This window comes from Tachysurus fulvidraco, chromosome 8, assembly GCF_022655615.1.
Source record: "Tachysurus fulvidraco isolate hzauxx_2018 chromosome 8, HZAU_PFXX_2.0, whole genome shotgun sequence".
Lineage (NCBI taxonomy): Eukaryota > Metazoa > Chordata > Actinopteri > Siluriformes > Bagridae > Tachysurus > Tachysurus fulvidraco.
Genome location: NC_062525.1, coordinates 15,038,106 through 15,062,283, shown reverse-complemented (window position 1 = coordinate 15,062,283; position 24,178 = coordinate 15,038,106). Strand labels below are relative to the sequence as shown.

General features: G+C 38.3%; 1 protein-coding gene across 2 annotated transcripts; it reads left to right on the top strand.

Annotated features, from left to right (window-relative positions):
• Positions 1-3,624: 3,624 nt before the first annotated feature.
• baiap2l1a (BAR/IMD domain containing adaptor protein 2 like 1a) lies at positions 3,625-22,002 on the top strand. Of its 2 annotated transcripts, none has more exons than XM_027137702.2 (14): positions 3,625-4,287; positions 5,856-5,931; positions 6,055-6,141; positions 12,669-12,730; positions 13,434-13,505; positions 13,991-14,125; positions 15,456-15,608; positions 16,033-16,188; positions 17,115-17,232; positions 17,383-17,593; positions 19,349-19,408; positions 19,589-19,727; positions 20,943-20,983; positions 21,060-22,002. In XM_027137702.2, exons 1-14 carry the CDS (start codon positions 4,237-4,239, stop codon positions 21,130-21,132), a joined length of 1,434 nt encoding a protein of 477 aa, XP_026993503.2. In that variant the 5' UTR covers positions 3,625-4,236; the 3' UTR covers positions 21,133-22,002. The 2 variants fall into 2 exon arrangements, with proteins under 2 accessions (XP_026993503.2, XP_026993504.2); XM_027137703.2 differs by having other exon boundaries at positions 3,627-4,287; positions 17,386-17,593.
• The last annotated feature ends 2,176 nt before the right edge of the window (positions 22,003-24,178 follow it).

Below are 24,178 nucleotides of genomic sequence, written 5' to 3'. Positions count from 1 at the left end.
AAAGACCTTCTATAAACGTTCTATAAAGAGTAAGAAAACAAGCAACACAAAGCTCATAAAGCTTATGAAATTTATTGCACACATACATACATAATGAGAACAAAAGGAAAATATCTTTTTAATATATTTTGATATCTTTTCAAAACTATGCTTGTAAAAAGCATGGCAGCATGGCCATTAACAAAACTGAGAAACAAAGCAGAAGGACACACACACACAAAAGCAGAAGGACACACACACACAAAAGCAGAAGGACACACACACACACACACACACACACACACACACACACACACACACACACACACACACACACACACACCTAATAGAATACAGTGATGACTATGAACAAAATGAAGATCTTATGCTTTTACAGTGACTGGTTCGTTCCATTTTTAAAAAAAAATTTGGTACTGAATGTAAGCAGTGAAAGAAATATCATGATGTTTTTGAGATGTTAATTAAAACATGTGTTTGTGTGTGTGGGGGGGGGGGGGTATTTTTATGTGCTATTTATCATTACGTCTGATGAATCACAAGCTTTGGTTCTTTTTTTCATGGGTATGGTTGCAAATGCCCCCCTTGATTGACTTTTAAAATCCAATGCCTGCAAATAAGAGATAATTCATGGCTGCTCAATAAAAGCATGAAACAGAAAATGTATTTTTTTTAAAATGCTGCACGTAATCTTGCTAATTTCATCTGGTGTTGTTCACCCTCTAGTGGACATAATCAAGAGCAAGATCAGATGTGTGCCTTAAAGTATGTACAGTATATATAATCTATATACAGTATATAGATATAGTAAGGCTTGTTCTGCTTTGTTTTTACAATGTTAAAACATATGAGACATATTATGATATACAGTCAGGTCCATAAATATTTGGATTTGGGTGTATTATTGTTATGTTAGCTATTTATCACACTGTTTAAGGGTTTCCTTTAAGCGACCAAGCGTCATTGGGCAATTGGCTACTTGGCTGTTCCATGGCCCGCTGTGTGTAATTTTCTTATTATTTCATCCACAAGTGAGCAAATGAAGGTTCTAGGGTTGATTTGGCTGTCACTGTCAGTAAAGCAAGCCATCACTAGGCTGGAAAAAAAAATCTGGGAGACAGATTAGATATGGCTAAACATTAGATATGGCTAAATTAACTATATGGTATATTTGTAAAAAGAAAGAACTGGTGAGTTCAGGAACACCAAAAGGACCTAAATGCCACAGAAAACAAAGCCAACAAAGCTTGTAAAACATTCAAGAAAAACAGGTAGGCAGATTTTTGTCAAAGTCAGCAATCAGGAGGACCTTTCAGCAGGTTAAATACAAACAGTTTACCTGGGAGATCATATTAGAGATAAGATAAGCAAATCTCAATTTACAACAGAATAAGGGGAAGAGGCATGTAGTGAAGAGGGACAGAGTGGCTCGTGATCCAAAGCACATCATCTCATAGTCTGGGCTGGGTGTGGATTGCTGACAGTGAAACTGGTTATCATGTATTCATGTACATGTATGTGTATGCAGAAGGAATTCTGTAGCGTACAAGGTTATATATTTTTGGCTTTGAGCCATATGTCACTTGCTGACATATAATGACATGTCACTTGCTGACATAAAATTACAGTTTAATTTATGATTTTTTTTATGTGTCAACTCACCTTTGGTCCCATATGTAGCACATATCATCATCAACAACATCGATGTATTCAAATGCACTTCTGTAAGTGACTCTGGACAAAGGTGACTGCCAAATACCTTATATGTAAATGTGAATATATATTAGTGAATTTCAGTATAGTGTCACAGACTTTCTCAACATCCAAATATTTGTGTACCACAAGTGCTATATTGCTTAATCATCTCAGTATTCAACATTATCACAGTTATTTATTTGTGCTGCACACTTTAAAGTTTCATGCTGGAGCTGTCTTGCTGAGACAGTGATGAAAATGACAGTACTAATCAAAGTGTCACAAGAAAATCAGAATCAGCTGACACAGCTCAGACAATGAGAAGACTTATGATGCAGGTCTTTGATAATGAGCCAATAAAAAAAAGTAAGCTTATCGACCGCATCAAGAAGAAAAAATGGTTTAATAGGAGATATTTGTGAGGTCCATATGTCTGGGACACGTTGATTATTGGCTTGTTTGCAAACTAGACTAGTTTATGGTGAAATAGAATCGACTCATAGATCACCCACATATTTTCATCTTCATCAACCCAGTATTAATAGATGAAGTGAGCTGTGCTATGTGGAATTTAATGGCTGCTCAGTCATGCAAATCTAACCCAATTAAGCTGAGTTGGATTGAAAGGTTTGAAAGACTTAATCAAACCGCTGCAAAAAGCTCTGAGGGCATCCCAGAGTTAATAAATAAAAAGAGAAGGAGAATTAAAGATTAGATAAATATAATAATATAAATAATATGAGTTTTGCAGCCCTCTCCATAATGTCTCAGTTATTGTCCTGGACAAATTAGATCAAGTGAATGAGTTGGCCTTTATTGTGCTTACTCGTACACACACTCTGGTTTTGTCCCTCAATTTAATTTTGCCCCTGGCTAAATTAAATACATCATTGTTCTTTTCTGCAGCATGATGGTCATAAATACCTAACAACTGTTTCTAATTCAGATGAGTGTCTCTGTAATAAAGGTTATTACAGAGGCCTGTGCTATAATTAGCAAGAACTGGGTAACAAAACAAAGACTGGGGAGCAATTTGTGGATTGTGGGTGGCAATTTGTGGATTGTGGATTTACTGTTAGTAAACACTTACAGTATAACACAACACATATCACCATGTTAGTGTCATTGCTAACAGGCCAATAGCATAGCAATATGCAATAGTTTCTCTCAAGAAGAATCACATACAGTACTTAAAATCTATCTAGATAAATGTCTACTTTAACCTAAATAATGGATGAATGTAACTAATCGTAAGGCCCACACTGTAAAAAATAGGATCTAAAAGGCCAAGGATTTCTGTCATTTGGATTACATTTCATTGCATCATATTTTATCCCTTTCATACAAATCCTTGATGCCCAAAAACCCAAAACCTCAAATAACAATTTGGTCCAATTTTATTTATACAGTAGATGTTGTCAAAAGAATGGATTTACAGAAAATATACATAGATATAGAGTAGATATAAAATATTAAATACATTTTTTTACTGTATACAACAGATCAAGGCTGTCCAAACTTATCTGGTCCCTCGGTTAACAGGAATTTGAGTATGAGCATCATTCATTTTAATTTTATCATCTCAAACTGAAGACTCGGTTAAAAAAACAAAAAACTGTTTTAGTCATTCCAGTTTCTAAACTGTTTCTTAAATCTTTAAATCTAACCTGCTGTACAGATGTTTTGCACAAACTGATTTGCTTTCCCCAGGTTAAAAGAGAGAGAGAGAGAGAGAGAGAGAGAGAGAGAGAGAGAGAGAGAGAGAGAGAGAGAGAGAGAGAGAGAGAGAGAGAAATATTAATTGCATGTGCAATCAATTTGATGACCAGTAGATGGCGCCAAATACAAACAAATGCATCAGTTTCCTTGCGACTTTATTTGTATGCTTTAAAGCACACATCTGATATTGCTCTGGATCTCGTATTTGATCTACAGGTATTATAAATATGGATTAACATCGTTATCTGTGATCAAAAGGTCTCGCGACATCGTATTTAATTTATGCCACGGACTCTCCGAACATAACATTGCTCAGGGTAAAAAAACTTGTGAAATTAAAGTGCAATAATATCAGCATCTCTCTGTAATAATGATCATTTCAGTGGTGATGTGAAAGAGGGGAGCAGGAGGACCCTGGGGACGGAAAGTTGACCATTTGTGCGCGAGACCCAACATTTCTCTCGACACCAGAAAACTCCACGTTAAAAAGAAACGAATCAGCTGTTCACCTGCGTGAGTTTGGCCTGAAACCCGTCAATTCATTCATCATCAAAAGCGGCGTGTGACGTCACGGACCCTACCTCTTCGACCTGTGACACGCTGCGTGCGGCTGCTCTCGCGCTCAGGCTTTCAGTGGCATCTCCGCTCGCGTAGGTTTTCTTCTTTACTGAGAGTCGATTTTATTATTTTACAAATAAGCTCTATAGTGTTTTACCACCTGGAGGAAACCCGAAGGAAGCGTTAAAACTCGTTGAGTTTCTCTTCTTTGGAATTTGGACTTCTTGAATATTTTCGTTTACTTCTCCAAACAAACACTCAGCTGAAATGTCTCGAGACCCGGACGACGTAAACAAGCTCACTGAGAGCACCTATAAGGTAAATACACATCAGCAGAAAACGCCAGAAAGTCTGCAATATTGGGAAAATCTCGTCTTTGGGAAAAGTTTTTTTTCTTTCTTCCCCCACTCAGGAATATTGTCTGAGATGGGACGCAGAATCAGGTTTAACTTTAATAATGGTTAATTGTTGTAGTTTTTATTATTATTATTATTATTATTATTATTATTATTAGTAGTAGTAGTAGTAGTAGTAGTAGTAGTATAGGTCTGACGTCATCTGAACTCTTAGAATAATTTTTTTTTCAGGGGCAGAAATGTTTATTTGTTTCTTGCGTTTCCTGATTTTAGTGGAATCTAAAAAAAAAAAGAGTTGTTGGGGTTGTGTAAGGAAACCAGTTTGTTCTGGTGTGTGTGTGTGTGTGTGTGTGTGTGTGTGTGTTGCATACCTGTCTCATCATTGTTTTGCCATGGGTGTGTGTGCCTTAGGAACTGAAAATGGAACGTGTCAGTTATTTACCAGAAGACCTGTTCTTTAAAACGCATGTATACAAGGATAAAAACATATTAATGATTAGACATCTTTGTATGATGCTATATTTAAAAACATATCATCAACATATCCTTTTTATGAGGACCATAAGCTGCTTATTGCCACCAAAAATGGGATTCTGCTCCACTCCTTGGTAAATTAATGCCAGTTTGTCGTACTTTCTCAGCATGCCTGTGGGCCAAGCTAAAACAACACACATACACAAACTTCAAAATATAAACCTTATTTTAGCAAAATGTTTGAATGCCAGAGACAGTCTACACCGAAACTTATCAAAGTAAGGTTCATTGGGTGTGGAACAAGCTCTGGTCACGGAAATACAGCAGAGCAAACCTGTTTATAGGGGAAATATCAACATATCTGACGAATTGCAAATGATTCACAGTCCTAGATTTTTGACATCATAATTTGATCAAATAAATAGTTCAGTGCTATTTACTGGACTATCGAACCCTCCCGGACCAGATGACTTTGTTAGATCATATGACCTTTTTTGGATGTGTTGGTAAAGTGGTTTTATGCTTTATTGCAAATCTTAAAGTTTAAAAAATTATAGGAAAAGTAAGAACATTGCATACAAATTGGGCAGTATATGTAATAATACTAAGCAACTTTGAATTCCCAAGCTTCTATGAAATGGAGAATATTGTGGATATGTGCTGTGTTGTGACTGGCCTGTATGATTGGATATATTTTTACTTTCATCGGATCACACCTTGTGGTTACTCCAAAGAAAAACACAACATAAACACTATAAACGCGCATCTGGGATTGAACAGGATCCTCTCAGTACACAATAAAACATTTCGTGAATGCTTGATGGAGTCATATCGGGATGTGCTATCTGTTATTATAGCAGTAAAATGCTTGAAGAATTCCCCTAATTAAAATGTTGACAGAAATGTGCTTTTACTTACAGACAGAGGGTGTTTTGTACTGGAAGAAAACCAGATTGAATCCAAAGATTCGTGTCTTGTTGTCAATTGCATCAGTCATTAATATCTAAAAGAACTGATTAACTTTGATGCTGCTTTTTCTGCTGTGTTCTCCTACAGAATGTCATGGAGCAATTCAACCCAGGACTGCGCAATCTTGTAAATCTGGGGAAGAACTATGAAAAATCAGTAACTGGTAAATATTCAGCTATATGTTGGGTCATCTGTGCAAACGTTTAAGGGCATATTTTTTGTGCATGTTTTTAATGTTATCACATATAGACCTGAGCATCAGTAAACACACAGTTCATTCTTGCAGCGATGACGCTTGCCGGAAAGACGTATTTTGATGCTGTTTCAAAGATTGGAGAGAACGCTGCTGTGTCACCAGTCTCCAGAGAGCTGGGTAAGTGTCATGGTCAGCGTCTGTGTAGGCCATAGATGCTGAGGAAGAGGCCGATTATGTCCTAATGTAGATGATTCACTGCTGCTGGTTTGGAATATTGCTTTCAGAATGTTTTGTACAAATTGTCTTCGTTTTTTTTATTGGCACTGACTAAGCAGCTACATTAATTTGGGATGAAAATAGCAGGTCTTTCAGCACTAGTCTGTGAGTTATTAACACAGATTATGCAGTATGCAGATTGTAATAATTGCATTTTAACTCAGCCTGCCACTGACGTATAAGTGTGAGATACACAAACAACCATGGTTCACTCTCTGTTATTTAGGTTGTTAAAAGAAACTCCATCCTTTGGTAGCGTATCGATTCAGATGTCAATAACAGGGTTTTGGGTGTTCTAGTGTTCTGGTTTTGATTCATGGCCACCTGCAGAATATGAGTTCTAGTGTAATTCACTGCCAACATCAAGCCCAGTGTTCGACACTGGAGGCCCTATCAGACAGCTCAAACAACCCCAAGACAGTGTACATTCTCTCTGTGGAGCAAAGTGCAGCAGCAAACATTTGCCTCCACCTGAGAGAGCTTGACCACCCCACACTTCCACATCCTTACTCCATCTTTCTAATCTTCTTCCATCTGCCTCAGAAATCTCTGATCTCCCTCATGACTCATCCCTCTGTCTCTCTAAAGAGAGGTTATCTATTTAATGTATAATGTTATCTATTAATGGCTGTTTTTAACAGGTCATTACTATTATATCTTAATGGGAACCTGCTCATATAGTCTTACTTTATAAGGTATGATGTAGCAACCTTTTCAGCATTAGTTTGCCAACACTGAAGATAAATTGCAGAAGGTAGATGGGGGAATTGTGCTCTCTCTCTCTCTCTCTCTCTCTCTCTCTCTCTCTCTCTCTCTCTCTCTCTCTCTCCGTATGTCATTGCCATTCCACATAATTCTCTCATCACTTTCACCACTCTTGTGTTTTTGCAAATGGCTCTACATGATTAGTTGCCATTGTGACAGTCCATTACCACAGTTCCAGATGTAGAGGTCTGTAAGAGCAGCTGGAACTCTGTCAGACCGGAATGTGACTCAAGCTACAAGAAAAGCTTTGTGGATTGTGTTGGCCAGAGACATTGAAATTCAGATAAGGTTGTAGATGGTTAAAATTACTGCAGTGTTTATATAGTAGTGCTTATTTCAAAAACGTAGGACAAATCCAGCTGTAGAGAAGCAGAGGTCAGCCTGATTAGGTCATTTCTCTGCTTAACCTGGTAATGTTACAGTGAGTTGTTAGTGCCAGAGTTTGAGCTTTTGATTCAACCTGTAAAAGTTCTGTTTGGTGTAGAAGCCTCACATGGACACACTGTCCAATTAAGGTGCTCTTGTGTTTGTCAGTCCTACACTTCTGATGTTCGCATCTCTAATGGTTCCTCCAGCATTCACACAGTTCTTTATTAGTTTTTTTGGGGCAGTTACTGTCTCTGAACAGCACGCTTTCCTTAAGATATGAAATTGGAGCTTTTTTTTTTTTCATCTGGGAGCAGCTTGTTATTTTGGGTGTTAGTAATTGCTAAGATCCTAGAGACGGCCCCCTATAATAGGCAAGACGGTGTAAACTAATTGGTACTGTTGTTCACAAAAGGCTAATTAATATTCTTTTTCATTTAATTGATTTAACTGTGGCTATTAACAGAAGGCTAAAGTACTTTCACATGTGTTTGATTAGTTCCTGGTGAGAGAATGTACTTGCACTGTGCCATAAAACATCCTGATTTCACATATTTGGTGACCTTCCACAACAAGGTAATTTAACAGTTTAAGCCAACAAGTTACCCTTAGTACCAGGATATATATATAGACGAGACATCAGGAAATGGTGGCTCTTGGAGGGTGTGTCATTTATTTAAAATATCACTGTGCTGTTGAATCTCTTGGTTTCTTCTAGGGGTTCTTCCTTGTCACATTTTAAAGAATGATTATAAAAACATGATGACTGCTGTTTTTCTTTAATGTGTGAGGAGGGAAAAACAGTCTGCTAAAAAGTACAAGTTGATGTGTGCCACATTGTTCCTTATCATTTACCCTGATCACAAAATCCCTCAAACAGAAAAAAGCAACTTCATTATCCAGGTTTGTCTCTTCATTCAGATCACACCAGATTAGCAGCAAACTCTCTGCAGGACCAGTGAGAAGAAGAGCTAGGTAGCTCTTCTTCTCACTGGTCCTGCAGAGAGTTTGCTGCTAATCTGGTGAGATCTGAATGATGAGACAAACTTGTAATAAGATCCCATTAGCCCCAAAAACACACATTTCTCAAACCCTTTCTAGTTTTGGATTATGTAAATTCCACATTAGTTTATCATTTTAATACACAAATAAAGTAGAATGTATTTATTAAGCCCTATGAGGAACTGGCAATTTGGTAAAACATGCTCATGACCCAAATGAGGCTCAAGGAAATGGCAGTTTTAATACAGAACAATAGGAGCAGCAACAACATGCAACAAGGCACCAGAAGTGAACTTGTAGCTAACAGTACCTTAACTTGTACAAACATTTTAGGCAGGTTTACAATGAAAATGGTGTCATCCACATACATTATGGCAGCTGCACAATGAGACTAGGTAGAAAAAACCAGTAGGTGTTGAATTTTAACTGGCTCGTGAAATGCCAGGTTTATGATTTAATTTACAGTCTTTATGTATTATGTGTATGTGCTCGTGTAATAAAGGGGAAGTTATTTCTGTATGGCTTAGCCAATATAGAAATGTCATAAGTATACAGTATTTAGTATATGTACTGTGAATAGACTTGGGTTAAATTTAGCAGTGGAGTCTTACCAAACTTGGGGCGAAAGAAAACTTTCTCGAGGTCGCAGTTGCTCTGTGGGTTTTGGAGATTCACTCCCCTACACACAGAGCTAAATTCACCCAAAAAAACCCAAAACACATAAGCACTGGTTAGATAATGAGGTTCAGGTATGACACATCATCCGTTAGCCCTCCCGCTCTTCCCTAAATCTTTGCAAATGGAGATTGGATGGATGTCCAAAATGTAACAGTGTGAGGGAAACCCAGCTGGATAGCCAAGCATTCTGTCTCAGTGGTGCTGCTCTTGCACTGAGAGTCCTGCACTGTGAGGTTTCTGTTGCCTATTTATTGAGCTCAGATGAGGTCTGAATAATGATGTAAACCGATGATAATATCCAGCCAACCCCAAAAACTCTGACATAATTTTTCTTCTTTTTGGTCTTGTATTGCAGACAGGACACAATAGTCTGTCATAATATGGGGAGGAGCCTAGAGTAAAATCCTGTCTTTACTTATATATAACACTGCCATGATGAATGCAGGCCAACTTGACAAGATGTCTAACTCAGAATACTGTAATTCCACCCATTCAGTCACATACTTCTCTGGGATTTCTGTGAATCGAACTCCTCTTAAGGACCGCAGAACTGCTCTTTTGTGCTGCAGATGATGCAAACCAAACACTTATTTTTTTTTTCTCTTGGAACTTTAGAGACAAGAGAGTACAAAGTTTTCTTTGTCATAGCTTTTGTCAGAAGTAGCTATCCTTTGGGTGATGGATAGTCCATCTGGCTCTCTGTTGGGTTTCTTTCACCTAAAGCGCTTGAAACCTGAGGCTTCACCCAGCCTTAAGTCTTCCCTTTAAACAAGTCTAGATACACCTTGGCATTGTCCTCAGGAGTCATGCTGACCAAAGCAATATGGACACTCATTTGCCTCTTGCCAGAGGGGAGGAAAGTGGATGTCTATATGGCTTCTAATGGTGGCTCAGTTCAGTCCTCAGTCAGGGCTTTTGCAATTCTGACATACTGTACATCTCCAGTATAATCTATAGTTTAATCTAATGTTGCTGCTCTTGTAGGTTCCTCAGTGGAAGGACAAGAAGGTTCTACTCAGTTTGTTGATTTCATTCTCTGAGCAGCTTTCAGACTTTAGCAAGGATTCCACTTGGAGAATGTAGACTCAGGTGCTTGGGGTGACATTTTAAAAAGAGTAAAGTGAAACAAATGCTTCAGGCTTTCTAGTGCTTTCAAGGTCACAGTTGCTCAACAGGTTTGTAGGCTCAGGTCACATGCACAGCTCACAGAAATAAGTGGTAGATAATGAGATTCACGTCTATCCCACCAGCCCTTACCCCTCCCACTTGTTGCTGTATGTTAGTGTGGCATTTTAGGTGCCCGTTTCTACCAGGAGCAGGAATTTTACATGTTTCAGATCCTGTTGAGTTCTTCTGTGAGCACAGAATAAAAAAAATCGTTGTACAATCATGTTACGTATGAAATCTTTTTAAATGGAGTTCGCTCTTTGTTAAATACATAGACTCTCTTTTTTCAGGACTGCGTTTGTATGGTGTTTACACAGACTGAGCTCTGAGTAGAACCACCTGCTGCTGTCTTTACAGAGGGTTTGTGGTGTTTACTCATATGGCTGCTCTAAATTGGTATGCTTATTTGTATTGATCCTCCTTTGAAACAAGCCATCACTGGATGGGATTTTATTTATTTATTTTTTAGAGAGGGAGTTTTTTTTTTTTAAATAAGTATACAAATAAGTATACTTATTTGTATATGGTAAATAAGTATACAATTGAGAGTGGTGAAATTTAGGCACCCTTTATTACCTGCTCAGTAAACATCCCCATTAAGCGTGTTTGAGCATGCCAGTCTGTGCTCTACTCTCGTTCTCAGGATCTTTTTGCACTGCTGGGAGAAATAATGGGCCGGGTGTTGGATTAGCCCAGTGTAGAGCTGCAGTCTGTGTCTGGCAGTGAGCGACAGGACTGAGAGAGTGCTAATCAGACAAACGACAGTGGTGCGCACATAGATTAGTCAGCAGAGAGCTAGAGATGCTTTTCATCTTATTTTGACAGGATCTGTTACACACGCATCACATCTTTTTGAAAGGTGGTTATGAGACACAGTACATCACCACAGAACATATCAAAGAGCTGATAATGTAACCCAAATATAGAATTGTAAGAGATGGACTTGAACCACTGACTCTTTATACCGTTAAACTGATTGAACAGACAAACTGGGTCTGGTGGGAAGGTTTAAGGTTTAAGTGCATGCAAAATAAATCTAATGAGGTTATGAAAGGCATTGATATTTTTTTTTTATTAATGATTGTTAATTTTTTTATTTTAATAACAATTTTCTGTGTGTGCACAATTCATGGCAAATTGTGTCCTTGTTAAAGACCACACACACTGTTACTGCTTTACGTACATTACATACATACAGCGCTTTTAACAATGGATGTTGCTTTAAAGTGGTTTTATAGAATATAAGAAATACAAAAGTTTATTATACAAAGATTAACATTTTACAAAAATTCAAGATTATTATGAGGCTTACATTTATACTTATGTTGTATGTATTAGTAAGCCTGAGGCGAGGAAAAAATAATCTCTTAGATGGAAGAGAGGAACCTTGAGAGGAGCCAGACTCAAAAAGGAACCTCATCCTCATTTGGGTGACACTGGATGGAGTGATTATATAAATTGTTATAAACACCGGAGAGTGGTGTTATGAATAATTTCCTCTCTACAGTCAGATACAGTCTGACAAGTGCTTATTGATTAGGAGGTTGTTGTCCTCAAAGACCACATGGAGTTAGATCAATATCAATCAGTTGTTATTTTATAAAACCGGTTTAAATTTATATAGGTTTACATTATATTCTGGTATTTTGTATTGCTTTACATTTAAATAAATCGGCAAATGAACAAGGTGAAAAGAGAAAAAAAAACTGGAGTGTTTTTGCCAGCAGTGGGGGCTGCTACTGCAGTAACTACACCAGCAAAGGCCAAGTACCTGAGACGGCGTGTCACCTAAAAACCAATAATTAGAAGATAAAAGTAAGGTGTTGAAGGAAGGGCAGGTATTCTGGACCTAATCTAGAAGCTGATGGAGGAGCCGTGGACACATGCCCCTTGCTAATTATGCACACCTCAACTTTGCTAAACTTTTTCTCTGCACCTTTGTATCCTTCTACACAGAGATCTGCCCACTCCTATTTGATTTTCATGCTAGAAAGCTATGTTTAAGCATGTTATTTCTTTGGAAGATGAATATATCCATGCTTTTCTTTGTTCATGAAGATCCAGTAAAAACACAGTCCTTATGTCCCTCCATCTACAAAGGCAGCATTTACCTGCTTAATGTGCTGACCTTTCCATGGTAATGTTGTTGTAGCTGTTATTAGAGCATCATTGTTCATGCCCAGCACTGCTAATGCATACCGCACTGTAGCCCCTTGTCTCTATTTGTTTGCTGTGGGGTTTAGGTTATATGACTAATGTCAGATGAGTGCTAGAAAGCTGACAAAACACTCACTGAACCCTGATAAAGTGTAAAGTAATCGTTTAAAGCAGGTTTTTGTTTCGTTGAAACATTTCATATATTTGGTATTTTAGGATAAATTACCAGTGATCTAATGTTATGACTACAAATAGCTGTATGTGTGGTACTAAGCTGGCATTTCTGTCTGCAGGGGTGGTCCTGGTGGAGATTTCTGACATGCACAAGAAGGTTCAGATGGAGCTGGAGGAGTCTGTAAGAAAGCCAGAGTGACAATACAGATCTACTTTTCTCTTTCTTTGGCCTTCTTTCTCTTTTTCTCTCCAGCTGTGCCATTGACTTTAGGGCCTGCTGTGCCACCCAGACCCCAGTTCACAAACTACACACTTACATGACACTGAAAATCACATTTTACTCAAAATAGCACATTCTGTCTTCAGAGGTAGCGCTTTCTCTTTTCCCTCACCGTGTCCATCAATAGAGAAAGCACTGGTGAGCAGTAACTTCTGTGAATTATGATGTTTTGATGTTACATTTAGCATGGCACCTGTCGAGGTCTACACACACATTTTCCCGAGCCAATTATAAAACCAGTTTTTGTCACAGAAACAATTAATCTATTCTAAGATCATGACCTTCTGCAATCTGCACAGTGTAGGACAATCGACAGTTTTTCGTTATAAATCCTCCACTGCTGCAGATGCTTCCTCTTCAATGTGGTGTGTTTTCATATGTGGCCTTTTAAATATTTCCACATTCCTAACCTTCAGCATTTCTTTAAGAAGTGTCTCTATCGGTTTATCTTGGCTACACACGTTCTCGGGGTGGTGAATATTTAACTACAGATAAGATGTGCTTCTTGTTCAAATTATTTAAGTGGGTGGAATGCAGCACAATTTTGATGTTAGTGTTAGGACTGTTTAGAATTTCTCATGATGGTGATTTTTGCTCTTATCAGTTCAAAAGGTTCCACAGAGATCTAATCGCAGAACTGGAGAAGAAAACGGATATGGACGTCAAATACATGAACGTAAGTGGATTTCTCACTGAAACTGTAATTAGACTGCTAAAAGGTTTTTGTTGCTGAGCAGCAGCTCGCTTTGCTGCCTCAAAGCTCAAGCTTTGATCCAATGCTTAGGATATAGTTTGTGCGGAGCTTCTCATGTTCTCCCGGTGTCCATCTGTTTCCTATACAAGGAGTATTAGGTTTCCTTGTACTTCCACAAAACATGTCAGTAGGTGAACTGGCTTCACTCAATAACCTCTAGGTGTGAACAGATCTGTGTTCTGTTCCTGTGTTCTCACCGCATGTGCAGGAAAGGCCCCAGATCTATATTTCTTGACTTTTCTAAAGCTGTTGGAATAAAATTAAACATGCTCCATTTTGGTATTTTGGAGCAGAATATTCTATTAATAATGTACTAAATTATTCCAAAATGTATCATGCATTAAATAAAGGTATCAAATTCTGTACCACACCAACTCTGCTGATATTGTGTTTTGATTTTATCTCAGGCCACATTCAAAAGATATCAGTCAGAACATAAAATGAGGCAAGATTCACTGGACAAAACACACGCAGATCTGAAGAAATTGCGGAGAAAAAGCCAGGGAAAGCATTCCAGCAAGTACGACATGAAGCAAAATGAGGTCAGCTTTTTTCTTTCTTTCTTTCTTTTTAGTTTATTTACTGGTCAGTTTTTTTCCTTCATAATAATCTTTTTATATTCAAGAAGCATTTATTGACTCCATACTCCAAGCTGACAATTTCCTATTGAAGCCTACACCTTCTCTAATGTAATCATGCACTCTGACTCTGATGATACTGTTTTTTTTTTTTACTTAGAAAGCACATTCAATAATATCTTTTTTATTTGTTTATTTATTTTAATGAATGAATTCTTTTTTTTTTTTTTTTTTTCAATTACTCTGCTTGGACCTTAATGCCATGTCGTTACGGCTGGACATTTACTACTTATTACTACCTTTCATATTGATTATTTTATACTACATAAAATGTTCTCCATTCATAGTACAAGACTTGGCAATGTGTTGAATGACACCATGAGTGACGTTGTATTGAGTTCACTGTGTGCAGTGACTGTTGTAATTAGATGCAGTACTCCAATCTGGATGAGGTGTGCCTCTATGTAAAACATTATAGCCGTGTTTTAAAAAAAACACCTCATAACTTGAGTTACAGTTTGCAGCCATCAGGAACGCTGTGGCATGGGTGGATTTGTTCTCTAAAGGAGTGCTAACTGCCCTCAGGCAACAGATATGACGTCAATAAAGAAGCTGACGAGGTTTGGCCGTTGTGGAGAATGCTTCTACTTTTAGTCGAAGAAGTGCAGACAGTGTCGCTATATATAGTAAAGATATAACTCGAGTGATTCAAAAAAAGTTTGTTGTTTACTGTATCTCATCATTCTTTGAGCCCTCTGGGCATCTGTTCTACAAGGCTAAGAAAGTTGTTAGATTATTAATAGTAATAATTTTTTTTTATCCATGAACAACCCACTCTTTATTAAAATTTACAGAAAGTCAAATGTATTTCTGGTTAATCAGCACAAAGAGACAGCAGAGGTCAATTTTTCGAAGTTCCCTTCATGTAGACGTGAGGTAAAAGGTTGTGACGAGGCTGAAATCGACACTTGCTTGGTCACTATGACAACTCTGCCACAGCGAGATAATAGGAAGGGAAATCCTGCGAACACTGGAGATCTGCTTCTCATCTGCTGCTTAGCTTCACTGAGTTTAATAGTCATAGTGGGTGGTGGAGGTCTTCTGTCTACAGACATCATTAGTCACTGAATACTGATTGTGTTGGTATTTGGGGGTGAGAGATGCGGCATAAAGATATCCATGCAGGGCCTAGTTAATGGCAGTATTGTAGATTCCAGTGAATTCTCAGTGTGTGACTGAAAAAACAACTAGCAAAGTTTGTTATTAATTTTCCAAACTTAATTTTGGTCTTTAGTATATGGAGACGATTTCTTCGCGGCAGACAGACATGCAAAAGTTCATAGCAGAAGGCTGCAGGGAGGCACTGCTGGAGGAGAAGAGGAGGTTCTGCTTCCTGGTGGACAAACACTGCACCTTCTCCTATCAGATGGCAGAGTTTCATGACAAAGTAAACAAATTATCTTTTATACTGACTTCTCAGATTTATGAAACATTAATGAATCATTTTATGTAAACACAGCTTTGTTCTAGCAGCTCTCTGGAAATAACTGTAGTTTTCCACTGAAACAAATTTAGAACTATGTCAAGGCCTCATATTGTGCTAGCCAAACATTTCTAAGTAATTGTTTCTTTTCTCACAATTTTATAATCAGGAGTCATTGAACTTTATACAAACACACTGGTTGAAATATTCCTTAGTTTATATAGTTTATACATGTTTATATAGATTAAAAAAATAACTTTTCTTGCAATAAAGATGAACCAAGGGAGCTAGAAAATGTTATGGTGAACTGACTGTTATACACTCAGTCCCACTAAAACCTTTCTGTGTGGCTTTCGCCTGTTCCTTTGTCTTCTATTGTGATTCTCAGGCGAAGGAGATTCTGTCCCTGAAGCTGCCCAGTTGGCAAAGCAAGTGCAGTGATGCCCTTCAGGTGCCAGACACCATAATAACCATGATTGAGGGTATGCACACCCCGATCTCCAACACACCCAAGTCTTCACCTCTCTTGGATCATTATAACAGGGTGAGTCTGTGTCCTGGGCTCACATTGGAGAATGATTAAAGGATTTCAACAGGATATTCTCTTTAAGATAGTTATACAGTATGTTTAAATGAAACTGGTTAGCAAAACATTTTTGAGTGAGGTAGAACTCTCAGGCATTAAACCTACATAAAGTTTGCTTCCTTTTGGGCAGCTTTTGTTGATATTATTATAGTTGTAAACTACTTTAAAAGCCCTATTGGTCAGTCTCTGTAGCTTTCAGGGCTGCTTCATTTTTACAGCCCTCTTCATACCGGACTCTTTTGCACTACACTTTCTTTGATGGGTTCATGCTTTTAGTTTATCTGGTGAAAAACAACAGTGTGTTTTGAGTTTTAATACATTTTTTAAAAATTGAGGGCTTCAGATTATGAATCATATGTCCACTCTATGCCCAAAAGTCTGTGTACATCTGATCATCATGCATCGGCTTCTTGAACCTCCTGTTGGCTATTTTAATAACCTCCATTTATCCTGAAAGTCTTTCTACTGGATTAAGGAGCATTGCAATGGGGTTTTGTGTTTTTTTTAAACACAAGAACATTTGTGATCAGTCACTGTTGGGTGAGCAGGCCTGGGGTGTAGTCTATGCTTCAGTTCATCCTAAAGGTTTTCTGTGGGTTTATGTTCAGGGTTCCACTCGAGTTCTTCTATTCCCAACCTTGGCACACGTTGTCTTCATGGACCTCGTGTTTTGCACAGGGCATTGTTGTTCTGGAACAGGTTTGGGCCCTTTAGTTCAGTGAAGGGAAAATGAAATGCTATAGCATTTAGAGACATTCTATACATCATATTGTAGCAACAGTTTGGGGAAGACTTTCATGGGGAAGGGTGTGGTGGTCTGGTGTCGTCAAACCTTTTGGTTACAATTTTGTCACAATTTCCTCTTCTTTTTTTCTTGCCCTCAGAATTCAGATCCCATGGTTCCTCCTCCAGCCCCACCACTGAAGGCTCAGACCAGTCCACTGGCAAATATGTTCTCACAGGAGATTCCCAGAAGCCCTGTGTCCCCAGAGCCTTACTCAGGCAAGACAGAGACTTGTAATGTTTTATAATGAGCTGCTTTGACTCATCTTTTCCCACTGCATTTTTATGTCATTTGTCATATTTAATAAAGTAACTGGAATTTGTATGAGAATGAAATGAATTAATTTATATGTTGTGATCTGAAACCAGCAGACCAAGACAGTCTCGATGGCATGTCCAGATCCACATCTGTGTCCAGTGATATGCACATAATGAAGAAACCACGAGTGCAGACCATTTTCCCACATACGGCAGGCAACAACGAGTCCCTCCTCAGCTTTGACGATGGAGAAATAATCACTTTGCTGATTCAGGAAGAGAGGGATGGTTGGATCTATGGGGAATTGGATAGAAATGGGCAGTAAGTGTAACATTTACATCAGCTTAGTGTGTGTGTGTGTGTGTGTGTGTGTGTGTGTGTGTGTGTGTGTGTGTGTGTGTGTGTGTGTGTGTGTGTGTGTGTGTGTGTGTGTGTGTGTGTGTGTGTGTGTGTGTGTGTGTGTGAATACATATTGAGGTTTTCCAGAACAAATGGAAAGCATTATATATAGATGTATTAGGCAAGATCATTCGAGGCAAAAAACAAGAAGTGGAAAGACTGGTTGGACATCGTCAATTTTGCGCTTCTAAAATGCATACAGAAATTGGAGTGGTATGTTTGGTATGTCAAAGATCCAATAGATGCAAAAGATGAAATGAATGTTCTGGTGCCTTAACTTATCTCATGACTTAGTCTTGCAATCTTGTTAAGAGTGTCTAAACCTTTAGACACTTTTCTAAACTTTTTAAACTTCATTATACTCAGCACAAATTGTGCTTCAAACAAACTTCATGATAAAAGTCTAAAGATAAGATGCTGTTTCTTTCAGGTCTTTTGTTTATGTTCTCTGTGAGTAAAGAGGACCAATGGAAGGTTAAATAAAAGAAGCTCTAAAGTTAAAGCCCTGATATATTGCAATCAGCACCACTTTAATAAATGCTTGTTTTAAACTTGGCACACATTCACTGGTATTCACTAGTAAAATTGCTGGTACAGTAACATATCTATTTGGTCACAGGGACAAGGCACAGAAATGAAGCTCCAGGTTACAATGAAAACGCAGGTGTGAATTGAAAGGTTAAAGTTCATGGCTCCATTTTATTCAGGTTTCTGTTCAGCCCTGTTCTTTGGTTTATATCCGCTGTTTTTGAAGCACCATTCAGTTAGGAAAAGCAAACAAACACAACTCACTTAAGGAGGAAACCCCAGCTACATACAGAGGCTACCACAGTGCAGTTTGTAAGAAATTCCATTTATAAATCCTGATTTTCAAATGATATTGCATTAGATTTGGGTGAACAAAAGTGTTTCCTCTTTTTTTTTTTTTTTCTAAGTCTAAAGTCTAAGCAGCATGTAACTGAACAATCCATGCTCCTCCCTGGATGAGCTGAAAATGCTGTGTTTGACTTATGTCTTGTAAAATACCCTGTAAAATACCATATAATGGAACGTGAGTTTTAAGTCAAAGATGATAAAAATTCCATATACACCAAGAGCATGTTTGTGCTCTATTAAAATCTGCGCTTTAGCACTATTAAGAAGTAGTTGTAATGGTTATGAACACACCAGTGAAGATGTTTTGAAGCCGTTACACACTCAAGACATTTGTGTAATTACTTGTGCTTATTTTGGTGTCTTTATTGAAAAAGGAACCAGTGGAATGAGCAGTGGGGCTACCACATGTCTAGGCATAGTTGCCCTTTATCACAATTTGACCACACTTTTCTCCCAGAAGCCATTATGTTGTCATTACCGTTTTGAGAAATGAAATGTCTTTGTGTCTTGTTATTACTGAAGTAGGTTTTAAAGCACTCTAGTTCAAAGTTACGATTGACTTTCTCTATATAAGACAGTTTCTAAGCAACCAAGGCTTAATGCATGTCTCCCACCGTTGGGAGAAACACACCTCTACAGCTTGTTCGCTTGTTCGTGATGATAATGATTACATCTTTCTATTTACGCAGCTATAAATTGTATTTTTGAAACGTGTGTGTGTGTGTGTGTGTGTGTGTGTGTGTGTGTGTGTGTGTGTGTGTGTGTGTGTGTGTGTTTTACCCATCACTGTTATTTTCACAGAAAAGGCTGGTTTCCATCATCATATTGCAGACCTTACAGCGAGTCTATGATGACAAAACTGTGAGTCTTTTCTTTAAATATGTAAAAAAAAAAAATAATAATAATAATTCTATAATAAATATAACGATAATTCCATGTATTTATAAGTATGCACTTTTTTGACATTTAACATTTGGTTTGAAAGAAATGAGTGATTTATGCTTATACAACCTGCTGTATGTGTGTATCCCCTTTGCACAGCATGAATGTGGCAGATCTCTCTAAGCAGTCTGAAGAGGATGAGGAGGAGGATGAGGAGGAAGAGCAACCTGTGTTTCTGCCTCCCCCTGACTATGGTGACTCATTCAGGAAGCCCTCCACCCCCTCAACACAGAGCACGGTATAACCCACACCTACACTCCAGTCCATCTTTCCTCTATTAAGTCTGTCTGGTTTAGAAAACAGTGGCAGGGAATGCCTCTTTCAATGCTTAAGGTACAATGTCCTCTGAAGTCCACATATTGAACCAAAAACTTGAAGGTGACAGTCCTACTCCAGCAGGTCAAGTTTCCCTCTGGGGATGAACCTGAAACCTGCCGTCTGCTCTGCAGGTGCACAGTGCTGCTCCACAGCAAGCCAGCTTAAATAAGTCAGTCTGCACTTCCTGTTCTGTGTGTTAGGTTGCAGAATAAAAACTAATATAATTTAAACAGGGAAAGTAAGATAAACAAAGACAAACCCTTGCATGGCCTTTGTTCTGTGTATACAAGTGAAGGTTTGTGGAATCCTTGCATTGGTGCCTTTGTGAGGAAATAAAAATATTTTTTTAAAAAACACATGTGAAAAATGTTCCCTGCCTGGTTTTGTCCACGCACACACACACACACACACACACACACACACACAACGAAGGGAGGGGATAGGAGGAGGAAGGACAATGAGGTGAGTGTTAGATTCCAGCACATCAACATTTGCAGTACACACTTCAGTGCCGGGTGTGTATGGTTGCACTCTCCCTCTACTGTACAGGAAGATAGTTGAGCCTGGCTCCCTGGCTGTGGGAGAAAATGAATAAAAGCTGGAAATGCAAGGTGCAAGAAAGTCCACTTTTATGTTGCCAGTTGACTGTAGTTCGTTGGGTACTTAGTAGGGCCAGAGTATGAAAGCATAGCATCAGTCTGCCCCCTAATGGACATGCTAAAGCCATGTTTCTTAAGGCTAATCCTAGGAGCCAGCTGACCTGAACAGGTTTCTTAACTTGCAATTCAGCTGAACATAATCAGGCATATGATCTTTTGAGTAGTGATGACGCTTTTTACCTGCGTTATGTTTAGTCACTCGTGTTAACTAACATTTAAAACATGTAAAGAAAAATGTTAAAAATTTACCATAGTTTCTATTATAATTCTTTTTCTGACGTTAAAATGATTTGTAGATCATGGCATATTGTTGTGCCTCCTGACATCAGTTGTTCTCAACAGCACCAAAGAACAATGAGCTGATATTCCAATCCAACCAGTCTGACAGGGATGCTTTGCTTAGCCTTCACTGAGCCAGGGACCACAACGGAAACACTGCCAATAGTACTAATAGCTATGTTGTTTTTATTTAACAGGCGGCATTGTCCAATGGCACATCGAAGCCTCCATTTCTTGGGTGAGTATTGCACTAAGAATGTGTCTTTCCTAAGTTTTGTCCTCTGCATTCCTAATAATCCCTGTTTCTTTTTCAGAGGTGGGAATCCCTTTTCCACGGTCAGGCTACGGCCCACAGTAACAAACGACAGATCGGCACCAGTCATCTAATGCTGTCTAGTATGAGCCTCGATGTCAATTTGGCCCTCATTTTCATTTTGGTTCTTCATTTGAATCTTTATCAGCTGCAGTTTTAAAATTAAAAGGGCTTAATCATAAATGCTTTATATTTTAATTGCACAAGCCCATGTTAACATGTGAAATTGCATGGATTTTAATGATCATGTTTACGTTTTTCATTTAATTTAGGTTCCACTGAATTCCTTTATACAAAAGCCAAAAGTGTTTTCTTATGTTCTATCAATATAACACATTGTTTGACCATATTGGTCTTTGTAGCTGTTAAACCGTGGCCGTTCTTAGTATACCTGTCTAGAATTGTTTGTTGAAAGCCACATCTTGTTCAAGAGCAAGTTTAAATATGTACTGCAGAATATCACAATTTAAGTAGAATGGTAGATGAATATACAATATTCTTTCTGTTTGGTGTGTAGTAACATCGGTTCCTGTTAGCTTTGTGTTGTATTTAAAAAAAAATACTAATTTTCTAATATGTTTAGTGTCTTCACGTTGGAACGAGGTAACTATAAAAGCACATTTATGTATCACAGTGGTGTATTTCTCTCAACATAAAAGGGAATCATGCTTGGTGTTGACTGTGTACCAGGGAAAACATCAGCGTAGTTCAATATACAATGTAAAAAAAACGTGTTCAGTCTGTGATGTGTAGTTAGGCCAATGTGTATTCTTATATTAATTTAACAAATGTAATTTTTATAGGGAATGGTATTAATCATTGTTGGATATATTTTTATTTTCCTCCTGTTTTAACATTATTGGGGTCCCTTTTTTATTCTGTTCTGTTGATTTATTTGTGCCATTTTCTGTCAAGCAGCACTGGAATAAAAGATTTTTCATATGGTTTCATATGAAAGGTTTTCATATGATTTATTTCTCAACATTTTTTGTGTGCAGGTTTTAACTGTCTCATTATTATTATTATTATTATTATTATTATTATTATTATTATTATTATTACACAGACAAGTGACAAGAACTATCATACACACTATCTGGTCCATAAGTACTCAGACAGCAAAACATTTATGTAATTTTGCTTCTCTAACCATCACAGTAGATTTAAATCTAGAGATGAGATCAAGATGTGATTGGTTTACAGAGGCGAATTGGCACTGTCCACATACTTAAGGATCAGGCAGTAAGTTGTATTATTAAGGTGTTTAGCTACCAGAACAGTTTCCAGGTTGTGTTTGTTCTCTTGTGGCTAAATAAGTCATGTTGATGAACTTTTGAAGGGATTTTTATATTTATATAAAATTCATTTCCAATTAGTTTTGTTGTATTGCAGCCTGATACTACGATTTTTTTCTTCCTTAATATACACTCAGTTCCATATAAAACAAAAGGAAAACAGAATTCTAGAAATGATTGCAGATGTAGGAAAAATACAAAAAGTAAATTTAGCCCAGATCATTCCCATTTCTCTAGAATGTTGCGGAGATGTTTCTGCACCTTGATAGGAGTTCCACTGTGGTAAATTAAATTCATAGGACATGATTTGGAAAGGCACACACCTCTCAATAGAAGATCTCACAGCTGACAATGCATATCAGAGCAAAAACCTGCAGAGCTCAGAGACAGGATTTTTGCAAGGCCCAACCTGGGGAAGGCTACCTAAAAGATTTCTGCTGCAACTAAGATTTCCATAAGCACAGCGGCCTTCAAAATGCTCAAATAGAAGATGTTTGGCATCACCAGGACTCTTCCAAGAGCTGGTCACCTGGCCAAACTGAGCAATCGGGGAGAAGGGTCTTATTAAGAGAGATGAACAAAAAATAAGTTATGGTCACTCTGACAGAGATCCAGTGTGAAAATGGGACAAAGTAGAAATGGACAACCATCACTCAGCCTTCCACCGATCTGGGATTTGTGGCTAGTGGCTAGACGGAAACCTCTCCTCAGTACCAAACACTCAAAAGCCTGCTTGGAGTTTGCAAAAAAGCACCTGAAGGACTCAGACTGCGAGGAACAAGATTCTCTGGCCTGATGTAACCGAGTTTGAATTTTTGGCCTCAATTCTAAACATAATATCTGGAGAAAACCAGGCACTGCTCATCACCTGCCTAATACCATCCCGACAGTGAAGCATGGTGGTGGCAGCATCAGGATGTGGGGATGTTTTTCAGCAGCGGGGACTGGGAGACTGGTCAGGGTTAAGGAATAGCTGAATGGAGCAAAGTACAGAGATATCTTTAACAGAAACTCAGTGCTCAGGCCCTCAGACTAGGCTGAAGGTTCATCTGCCAACATGACTATGACCCTAAGTACACAAGACAACACAGGAGTGGCTTAGGCACAACTCTGTAAATGTCCTAGATTACCCCAGCCAGAGCTCTGACTTGAACCCTATCGAACATTTCTGGAGAGACCTGAAAATGTCTGTCTATCAGCGGTCCCCAACCAATCTGCCTGAACTTGAGAGGATTTGCAAAGAAGAATGGCAGAAAATCCCCCAATCCAGGTGTGTAAAGGTTGTTGCGTCATACCAAAATACTCCATGCTGCAATTGCTGCCAATGGTGAACTAAGTACTAAAGGTTTGTAAAGGGTCTGAATACATATGTACATGTGATATTTCAGGGTTTTTTGTTTGTTTTTAAATCAATAAATGTACAGACATTCTGTTTTCACTTTGTCATTATGGGGTACTATGTGTATATCATTTTATATATTATATATATAATTTTTGTTGGGGAACTTGAAGGACAGGTTGCTGTCTCACTGTACTGAAGAATGTGAACAACGCTGCCAAATTCTGCTCTGCTGCCATCCGATCTGACTTTAGTGCGTTTCCTTTAGTTCAGCTCCTTCGCTCGATACTTTAGCGCCACCTGCTGGCTCTCTAACACATTTTACTATCATGCCCACAGTAACGGCCCTCTACCGCCATCAGCAGTTTCAAAACACAAACCGTGGCCGATCCAAATGTCTTCCTACTTCCTGAGTAAGTGCACTTTATTTGTAGGGGCGTTAAGCAACGTCTCCATACACCCTATCTAGTGCACTTTAAAATGCTT